The 10,751-nt window shown below is 50.6% G+C and overlaps 2 protein-coding genes across 2 annotated transcripts; one reads left to right on the top strand and one right to left on the bottom strand.

Moving 5' to 3' along the window:
* Nucleotides 1-5,325, top strand: LOC117879118 (tripartite motif-containing protein 5-like). Its single transcript, XM_034774075.1, has 3 exons — nucleotides 1-570; nucleotides 1,505-1,642; nucleotides 5,275-5,325. The coding sequence occupies exons 1-3, from the start codon at nucleotides 322-324 to the stop codon at nucleotides 5,323-5,325; spliced, it is 438 nt and encodes a 145-aa protein (XP_034629966.1). The 5' UTR covers nucleotides 1-321.
* Nucleotides 5,142-6,358, bottom strand: HSPB3 (heat shock protein family B (small) member 3). Its single transcript, XM_034774887.1, has one exon. The coding sequence runs from the start codon at nucleotides 6,236-6,238 to the stop codon at nucleotides 5,792-5,794; it is 447 nt and encodes a 148-aa protein (XP_034630778.1). The 5' UTR covers nucleotides 6,239-6,358; the 3' UTR covers nucleotides 5,142-5,791.
* Between the last annotated feature and the right edge of the window lie 4,393 nt (nucleotides 6,359-10,751).

The following is a 10,751-nucleotide window of genomic DNA, read 5'->3' as shown; positions in this document are numbered from 1 at the left end:
GCAGTTCTCTGGCCTGTTATCCAGGAGCTCAGCCTTGGTCCCTCCTGGCCTGGTAATCTACCAATCTCCACCTTGACTTCTTGGAATCCGTCTTCTCGCTCTGGTGCTGCCTGGTGGACAGGGACACAAAGTGGGCAGGTAAACTGAGTCACACAGCTTGTTCACAGAAATATTCCCATGTTCTCTCGCTCCTCCCCAGACTCCTGCTGCCGGGAAGGGGCACACCTGGGCTAGAGATCAGCCGTCCTCCAGCAGAGCCCTACTGCTCCGGGTGCCAGGTCCTGACCCAGTAGGTTCCCCCCACTCAGCGGGTCTAGAGAGATGGATCAACTCCGGGAGGACGTCACCTGCTCCATCTGCCTGGATGTCTTGGACGACCCTGTCTCCATAGAGTGCAGCCACAACTTCTGCCAGGGCTGCCTCGTGGCTCACTGGCGCAGGGTCTCGGCCCAGGGCTACCAGTGCCCCGAGTGCCGGACTCCCTGCTCCAGGGACAGGATGACCCCAGACACGCGGCCGAGAGCCCTGGTGAAGAAAATCACAGAGCCCCTGCGGGAAGAGATGGAGCTGGTGAGACCAGACAGGCTGAATCAGGGGAAAGGGGCGCAGGGCAGGGACTGGCTGGATCAGGGGGTGGGGAATGGGACACGGGGCCTTTCCTCTCTAGGGGGCGCAACCTCTGATTTGGAGGGCAGAGGACTGGATGGCTCACGGGGGGTGGAAATGGCAGGGGCATCTGATCTGAGGGGCAGGGACTAGTTGGTTCAGAGGATGGGAATGGGGCACGGGGCTCTCATCCAGAAGCAGGGACTGGCTGGCTCTGGGATGGGGTCCGAGCTCTGACCCTGCTCTGTCCCTGCAGCAGGGGCCGGGGGCTCAGCCAGAGCCGGGGCGCCCGGTGCAGCTGGTTTGTCTGGATGACAAAGGCAGCCTGATCCTGTACGAGGAGGCCCTGAGCCTCTGCCTGGAGCAGGGTGGGGTGTGGGACGCCTCCGTCTGCCTGGTGTCCATCATCGGGGAGCAGTGCCGGGGAAAATCCTTCCTGATGAACTGCCTGCTGCGCCGGCTCCAGAGCCCGGTGGGTGGGGACAGGAGCCCCAGCTATAGCCCCATCGCCTGAACCAGAAACCCCACCCACCCCAGCCAGGGCCCTGCCCCTTGCAACACAAACCCCACCCACCTCGGCAAGGGCCCCCTCCACGACTGGCATGCCCCCTACAGCAAAGGTCCCCTCTCCCCAGGCAGGGCCCTCCCGCTGTACCAAGCCCAGGGCAGAGCAACTGAGGCCCCACCCTGCAGCCATGGGCCCTCCCCCTGCAGCACAGGCCCCACCCTCCAGCCATGGCCCCTCCCCATGTACCACTGGTCCCATCCTCCAGCTGTAACCCCACCCCCAGACCCTTAGAATTCCATCTCCTCACCCAGTGTCCCACCACCCTGCCCCCTGAAAATGCCAGACCCAATTCCCGTTCCCTTCTGACCTTGCCCTGGTCACTCCCTACAGGAGGCTGTGGATGCGTCATGGATGGGCCGAGAGGACGAGGCCCTGGGGGGGGTTGAGTGTCGCAATGGGACAGCGACCATGACGAGGGGCGTGTGGATGTGGGACCAACCCCTCTGGGTCCAAGCCCAGGGGAGGAGGGTGAGTGGGACAGGGAAGCAGGCAGGGGAATGGGGGTGGGGCAGTAGGGGAGGGGAATGAGGGTGGTGTGGGGGGAAGATTCTAAAGGGAGCAGGGGGCTGGAGTAGTGGGGCGGGAGAGGAATGGAGGAGTCTGGAGGGGGTAAAGTCCTGTGCAGGGGCAGGGGGACGGGAGGGACTGGAGGAGGAGGGAAAGAAATGGGCAGATGGGGATAAGGTCCCAGCCCTGTAGTTCCCTACAGACACACTGGGATGCAGTTGGGGGTGGGGGGTGTTCACAACTTGAACCTCCTCCCCCAGAGCCTGTCTCCAGCCAGAGTGCGCAGGGCCGGCCCCAGGGAGCCGGGCAGCGGAGGAGCCAGGGCTGGGCAGGGGCGAGGGTGGCGTCAGTGCAGGGCACTCGTCGCTGTGGCCGGTGGATCTGTCCGTGTGTCTGTCCTTGCAGGTGGCCGTGTTCCTAGTGGACACCGAGGGCTCCCTGGACCTGCAGCACCGCATGGATACCAGCATCAAGCTCTTCGTGTTGGGCATATTGCTCAGCTCCTACTGGGTGGGGAACCGTGCTGCGGAGGACGGGACTGAGGGCTCTGCAGGGGGTGCCGTGCTATGGGGAGCGGGGTGTGGGGGCCAGCATGGGGGCTGTGCTGCGGTGGGGTGAGGTGTGGGGTTGGCAGGGGGGCTTACCTTTTCTTATTATTATTTTCCAGATCTTTAACATTTCCAGTACGTTTAAGCAGACGGAGGCAGATTATTTGGAGGTGGGTGGGGCAGAGGATACACACAGCTCTACTGACACGGTCTCTGCTGAGGGGACCAAAGACCCTGGGTGATGTAGGGATTGGAGGGGGGCAGTCTAGAGGCTGTTATTGATGTTTAGAAAGTCCCAGAGATCTTGCCCCAGGCTGGGATTCGAGCAATGAGTCTGAACAGTAATATGTGAGCAGTAATTAATCAAATATTAGTGACTGTCATATTTCTGGTTCTTTATCATTACCTGGTGGCTATTTTTCATTAACCGATTAGCTCTGGTTCTCACTGCTGAGTGCTGGACCTGCTGGGGGGCTGGTGGAGAAGAAACTGGCCGTGGGGAAGTTCAGGCTTGAAATTAGACAAAGTTTTCTGACCGTCAGAGGGGTGAAATATTGGAACGGCCTTCCGAGGGAAATGGTGGGGGCGACGGACCTGTCTGGTTTTAAGATTAAGTTAGATAAGTTTATGGAGGGAATGGTTTAGTGGTAAAACATAGTAGCCAAGGAATACCAAGCAATGGTAGGTAAATAGTATAATGGCTAACAGGGGTCAGGCTAGAGACTCTTGCCTACATGCTCGGGGTCTTACTGATCGCCATATTTGGGGTCGGGAAGGAATTTTCCTCCAGGGTAGATTGGCTGAGCCTCTGGAGGTTTTTCACCTTCCTCCGCAGCATGGGGCAGGGATCACTAGCAGGAGGGTCTCTGCCGATTGAAGTCACTAAAACACAGGATTGGGGACTTCAACAGCAGAGTTCAGGGAAGGGGTAGGGACGGTTTTGTGGCCTGCAGCATGCAGGGGGTCAGACCAGATGATCATAATGGTCCCTTCTGACCTTAAAGTCTATGAGTCTATGAGTGTCCCGGTTCACTCCCCTAAGTGATCTGAAATGCGCCTGCAGACTCAGGTCTCCAGGAGGGTCAGGTAGCCTTGTGGTAGCTTTGGTAACCCACAGCTGAGGTGGGTGGAACCAGGGCTGACGAGGGGGGGAACCGGTACAAATTATCGGGACCTGGCGGTCCGAAAGGGGGCCCGGGTCCCAGCGGTCCGGAACGGGGTCTGGAGCCCAGCTTTCCCCCCATCTCGTCGGCCTTGTTTAGCCGGTCCGCCCTTGCTGGGGGGCCCGAACCCGCTCTCGGTGGTCCTGGTCTGCTAGGGGAACGCTGCTGGTGTCCCCCTTTTGGGTCTTAATGGGTTCCCTGGCACCACCCAGTGGAGACTGCTGTCTCCCCACTGCAGCCTCTCCTTGCCCCCTCATGCCTCTCCCCCATTTTCCCCCAGGCAGTGGGGTGGGGGGCGTTAAGCAGCTGTTGCCCAGAGATGGAATCTCATTTCCTGTGGCACTAACTAGCCCACCCAATCGCATTTAACGTGTGTCCTACGAAAGCTCCTGGAGTTTGATCAGTTTGGAATCTGAATCTAGGCCTGAATTTTGTGACTGGAACCTCATTCTAATTTCCTCAAACCTATGGATATAGAAAGGCACACTTGGGGGCAAAGGAGAGGGTTGAGGGACTTTTATTTTATGTTTAAACCAGTTTGCTAGAAAACATTAGTTTGCTGGCTATGGTGCCACACAAAAAGAGACCAATGTGTACATCAGCCAAGAAAATAAATGTAGGCCCCCAACCTGCAATCCACTGTGATTGAGTGCAGTGGGGTGACCATATGCAGTGAATTGCAGGCTCTGGACTTAATCCATCATTCCTTATGGAGAGCAAACTTGCTTTGAAATTGGTGTGAGTTTGGAGTGCAAACATTTTTTAAAAATTAAAAATTTAGTATTTGGCCTATTCCAAACCAATGGCTTTCAAATTTCTTCAAATTTAATTGATCACTAATATAAACATTTCTACAGCATGCGAGCACAAACACACAAGTCTAGTGCTTTCACTATAAACTTGAGAGCTCTCTTTTTGAGCCTGGGGTAGAAACATTTTTGTTAATCTGATTTTTCCCTTGTGATTTAATATACTCAGAATTTTATTTGTATTTGATTTAGTTCAAAAATGTTTTTAATTTGTCTGAACAGCAGATGGCTATCAGCAAGAGTCTGTATTTAGCTTGGCACTTTCCACTCTGCATTCCTTTACTATTCATAGCACAGCAGTCATACTTATCTTCAGTACACATAAAAGGAGGCAGTTTCACTTGCAGCTGCAGTTCCCCTAGAATTTTTGTGTATTTACAGAACCATTTGTAACAAATCTTTTTGTAATGTTGAAGACCAATTGTTAGACATAGCAGGCAGAGTCCTGGCTAACCTTAGTTGCACAACTCCATTGAAATGAGTGGGATTGCTCTAGTATAATTGAGAGAAGAAAGCAGCCCTGTGTTCTTAGTTGGGCCCCATCTTGCAATCAGGCATTTGGACCCCTATGCTGGTGCAGAGCCAGTTAGGCTCTGTGGGCACAAGCATCTGCTGCCAGAGATCCAATTGCAGGATCAGGACCTTAAGTTCTAAAGAAAGTCACAGAAGAAAACATGATTACATGATACATGATTGTTATCACATTGATTGTGTAAACTTGTTGGACTAAATTCATCCTTAGCATATTAATGCCTTTAAGTCAGGGGCAGCTACACAAGAATGACTTTTGAGCTTTTATAAGTGAGCAATATTTTGTTTCTATTGTTGGCAGAAAGCCAGGATATTTAAACAAAACGAACAGTGATTAAAAACAAAGCATTTGAAAAATTTCCATTAAAATAAGTTGACTCAGTATTAGTAGAAAGATGGCACATTTTGAAACATTGCATTTAATGTTTATTCTGCTGTTCAATATTCCCTTAAGTACAATATATTTTTTAAGGGCAGACTTGCAAGCAATTTTTAGAAATAAATTTGAATTCAAAAAGTTTTTCCCAAAAATTATTTTGCAGACCAAATGCATGCTGCTCGTGCGTGCTTTGACATCTCCTAAGAAATGTTGAAGTTAACATTATATAGTGATATAACTTTTAAAAACATGGCATTTTTCTGTTATGTAAATTAAAATTCCATACAACTCATAGACTAATGTCTGCTGCTCCTTTCATTATTTATCTCATGAATACATATTACAAAGGTAACCCCTGTTTATTGGCATTTTTATACATGCTTTACACTTGGTACCTCATCAGAGAGCATTATATGAAATATTTTTCATTTGTTATGACTGCCATAAACTTTCTTTTATCTAAAAAGCATGGGTCTCCAGCATATATGCAGCTGAAGGAAAGTAGTCTTACATTTCACATCAAACAATAAAACTCAACACACAGAAAATATATGCAAAGTTTTGTTCTTATCTCCATTGTAAATACAAACCAACAACTTCACATGCATGGCTACATTGCAAAGCATTGTTTGAGTTACATTAGGAATAATATCATCTCACCAATAACAATTAAAAAGACTTTAGTCCATTCCCTCTGAGCTCTTCATTTCAACAACCAAAATGCCATCATGGCAGAAGAGAGCAGACAAATCTTTTTTCTTGACTCCATTAGGTAATTTGTATTGTCTAACAAAGCTTCTGGATATGAAACCATGTTCGTCCATCCTAGGTCCATGCTGAGCTTTGATCAGGAGCCAGCCTTCGAAAGTCTGAATGATGATATCTTCAGGACGGAACTGCACAACATCCAGTAAGACCTGAAAGCTGGGTTTGCCTTCTTCGGTGCTGTCCTCCTGTGCTGTAGCTGTACTTTTTGTTGCATGTCGGCTTCTCACCTCAGCCTTGGATGGGCCTGGCAAAGCATATAAAGAGTGATCCAACTTGCACGCTTCCAGATCTTGGACAGCAAACTGCTCCTGATAACGTACAGGAGTTTCCACCCAGTGTCTTGTAACTACTCCTTCCATTGCTGAGACAAAAATATGAGTTACTGCTTTCTGATAGCCAGTGAAAGCAGTAGAGTAAGACTGGCGTAGTGAGCTCTTTCCAGTTGCATTCCTACTCCCGGTCTAGTTTATCAGTTGATGTAGCCTTTCATTTTTAGCACTGGCAGAGCTTAACACTTAATTGGACAGGATTCATGTCCATGAGACATGCCTCATCTTTTTATACATTGACAATAGAGCACTATTTATAGGGCATGTGTCTTCAGTTGCTTTGGCAGTTTTTAGGCATACACTAAATAGTAAAAATGAAATTTTATTGCACTTTTTGTTCTTCGCACATTAACCTGTGTTGTTATGAGGAAACAAGGTATTTTTAAAGGTTCTTTTATTTGTCTAGAAAGGAGTGTGATGTTCTTTCTGTTTCTTAAAGGAAACTACTACAGTAGCTGCAAAAGCTATATTTCTTCTCGCTGAGATATAGAAATTATTTGGGGCAGGAGGAATCAAGCTGTTTGAGGATGTGAGAGAAGCAAATTTGGGGATGGTTTCACTAGAAAGTTATCAGGTACCTCTAAAGCTGTGGCAAAGGTTTTGCAGGGGCCAAACTCTGAGTGCTCCTGAGAAAGCTACTTGTGGGCTGTTAGCTGTCCCTTCCCCAACTGAAAGGCAACTGTGATGCTGACTCAGCAGTTAGAGATCTTGGTGGTATAGTGGGAGTGGCCTGTGATTTCAGTCTGACAGTGTGATGGAGTCTGAGTCTACAATTAGAGACTGTGGCTCAAACTCAAGAGCCTGAATTAGCCCTGTAATCTCCTAGTAAAAATGACAGTCGAAATAAATGGATGTCCTGAGTGTTGGGGAAATTGCAAAAATGGCTAACCTGGTTCTTATCGACTCATAGACTTTAAGGCCAGAAGGGATCGATATGATCATCTAGTCTGACTTCCTGCACATTGCAGGCCACAGAACCTCTCCCACCCACTACTGTAATAGACCCAAAACCTCTGGCTGAGTTACTGAAATCCTCAAATCATGATTTAAAGAGGTCAAGCTACAGAGAAACTGCTATTTACACTAGTTTAAACCGGCAGGTGACCTGCTGCAGAGAAAGGTGAAAAACCCCAGGGTCTCAGCCAATCTGATCCAGGGGAAAATTCTTTCCTGACCCCAAATATGGTTATCAGTTAGAGTTAAAGACCCACCAGCCAGACACCTGGGAAAGAATTCTCTGTAGTAACTCAGAGCCTTCTCCATGTAGTGTCCCATCATCAGGCGTTGGAGATATTGGTTACTAGCAGTTGCAGATTGGCCACACACCATTGTAGGCAGTCTCTCATCACACTATCCCCTCCATAAACATATCAAGCTCAGTCTTTAAACCAGTTAAGTTTTTTTGCTCTCACTGCTTCCCTTGGAAGGCTTTTCCAGAACTTCACTCCCCTCAGCCTTTGTTTGGTTAGGCTAAACATGCCAAACTCTTTGAGTCTCCTCTCATAAGGTGGGTTTTCCATTCCTCCGATCATCCTAGGAGCCCTTCTCTGCAGGGCCGGCTCTGGCTTTTTTGCCGCCCCAGGCAAAAAAACCTCCCGCCGCCCCTTCCCCCCCACCCGCGGGGAGCGCGGCAGGGGAGGGCGCCGAGCCCGGCTGCGGGCCTGCTCTCCCCGACTGGCCGGAGCGCCGGGGGGAGGGCAGCAAGCCCACTGCGGCTCCGCTGGTGGCCGGAGCGCCAGGAGGAGGGCGGCAAGCCTGGCCTGGGCTCCGCTCTCCCCGCCGGCCAGAGCGCCGGGAGGAGGGCGGAGAGCCCGTCCGGGGCTCCGCTCTCCCCAGCAGTGAGCCTGGTGGGGGCTCCGCTCTCCCCGGCGGCCAGAGCGCCGGGAGGAGGGCAGAGAGCCCGGCCGGGGCTCCGCTCTCCCCTGCGGCCAGAGCGCTGGGAGGAGGGCGGAGAGCCCGGCCGGGGCTCCGCTCTCCCCTGCGGCCAGAGCGCCGGGAGGAGGGCGGAGAGCCCGGCCGGGGCTCCGCTCTCCCCGGCGGCCAGAGCGCCGGGAGGGAGGGCGGCGAGCCCGCCGCGGCTCCGCTCTCCCTGGCGGCCGGAGCGCCGCGGAGAGGGGGGCGAGCCCAGTCGCAGCCCCCCTCTCGGGCCGGAGCGCCGCGCCGTCCCCTCCAGGTGCCGCCCCAAGCACATTCTTGGTGGGCTGGTGCCTGGAGCCGGCCCTGCTTCTCTGTACCTGTTCCAGTTTGAATTCATCTTTCTTAAATATGTAGAGCCCTGCATGGATACACAATTCATATCCACAGATGCGGATATAAAGCAGATATTCGTGGAGCTGCAGGGTTCTAGCGACAGTGAGTGAGACCAGCAGGGCCATGGCCAGCGACCGAGCCAGGAACCACAGCAGCGAAAGCAGCAGCATATCAGGCTGCTGCTCACAGGAGCCAGTGCCCAGCTCAGGCAGCTCCTCCGGCATGGCTGTGCTGCCCCCAGCCCTGCCCAGTGGGGTAGACACCAGACTCACTGGCAGCTGTCCCTGGTCGTGCTAGTGTGTGCAAGTGGCTCGCACGCTCCCGGATAGGGGTTTCTTTCACGCAGCAGTCTGCAACTCCTGTCCAGGAGCTTGAGAGCCGCTTGCACACAGTAGTGTGAGCAGGGACAGCTGCTGATAAGCGTGGTGGGCAGGGGTGGCGGGCAGCACAACCATGCCAAAGGAGCTGTTCACACAGGGCAATAGCTCCTCAAGCAGTGGCCCGACATGCTGCTATTGGCCCTGCTGCGATTGCTGTCCCAGTCATTGGCCATGACTCTGCTCGTCTCGCTCATTGTCACTAGAGCCCTGCAGCTCCGCAGATATCCGCTTTATATCCTCATCTGCGGATATGAATTATGTAGCAGCACATGGCTTTCTAACCATGGGAGACCAGAATTGCATACAGTATTCAAGATGAGGTCTCACCAATGCCTTGTATAATGATACTAACACGTCCCTCTCTCTATTGGAAATACCTCATCAGATGCATCTTAAACTGCATTAGCTTTTTTTCACGGCCACATCACACTGATGGCTCATAGTCATCCTGTGATCAATTAATATGCTCAGGTCGTCTCCTCCTCTGTTGTTTCCAACTGATAAATCCACAACTTATAGCAAAAATTCTTGTTGTTGTACCTAAGTGCATGACCGTGCACTTTGCACTATTAAATGTCATCCCATTTCTATTACTCCACTTTTGAAGATTATCTAGACATTCTTGTATGATATACCAATAATTCTCCTCCATATTGGCAATACCTCCCAACTTTTTGTCACCTGCAAATTTTATTAGCACACTACCACTTTTTGTGCCAAGGTCATTAATAAAAATGAAATAAGATTGGTCGCAAGACTGATCCCTGAGGAAATCCACTAGCAACCTTCCTCCGGTCTGACAGTTCACCTTTCAGTATGACCCATTATAGTATCCCCGTTAACCAGTTCCTTATCCACCTTTCAATTCTCATATCAATCCCCATCGTCTCGAATTTAACTAATAATTTCCAGTGTGGAACTCTATCAAATTCCTTATTGAAATCCAGATAGATTAGATCTACTGCATTTCCTTTGTCTAAAAAATCAGTTATCTTCTCAAAGAAGGAGATCAGGTAAGTCTGGCACAATCTACCTTTTGTAAAACTGTGTTGTATTTTATCTCAATTACCATTTACCTCTATGTCCTTAATGACTTTCTCTTTCACAATTTGTTCCAAGACCTTGCATACAATTGAAGTCAAACTAACAGGCTTAGTTTCCCGGATCACTTTTTTCCTTTCTTAAAAATAGATGCTATATTAGCAATTCTCCAGTCACAGGGGTACAACTCCTGAGTTTACAGAATCATTAAAAATCCTTGCTATTGGTCTTGCAATTTCATGTGCTAGTTCCTGTAATATTCTTGGATGGAGATTATCCAGGCCCTCTGATTTGGTCCCATTAAGCTGTTTGAGTTTGACTTCCACCTCAGATGTGGTAATTTCCACTTCCATACCCTCATTTCCATTAGCCACCCTGCCACTATCACTAAGCTCCTCATTAACCTTATTAAAAAATGGAGGCAAAGTATTTGTTTAGGTGTTGGGCCATTCCTAGGTTATCCTTAATCTCCACTCCATCCTCGGTGCTTTATGACCTCCATGAGGTAGCTTCAGAGGGCCCATGTGCAAAAATAGGTTAGGGGCCCCATTCCAGATTCCAAAACTTGCTGCTTTCCAGTTCCCCCATAGCCCCAAATCAGTCCCATCCAGTGTTCCAGTTCCTCCCTAGCTTCCTTCCCGCTCCAGCCCCATGGTCCCCCTACAGATCCTCAGCTCTCTCTGTATCCCCCTCATTCCCTCCAGTTCTGATCCAGGCTCCCCCCAGCACTCCTTCAACCTCACTCCAGCCTCCTTCATTTAAGCCCTCAGCATCTGCAGCTGTGATCCATGCAGGCCCGTTTAGTTCCCCTTCTGCCCCTCACGTCCCTGATCCCTGGCCCTGGGTCCCCTGCAGCTCTGCTCTAACCCTCT

Source organism: Trachemys scripta, chromosome 6, assembly GCF_013100865.1.
Source record: "Trachemys scripta elegans isolate TJP31775 chromosome 6, CAS_Tse_1.0, whole genome shotgun sequence".
Classification (NCBI taxonomy): Eukaryota; Metazoa; Chordata; order Testudines; family Emydidae; genus Trachemys; species Trachemys scripta.
This window is presented reverse-complemented; position numbering and strand designations above follow the sequence as displayed.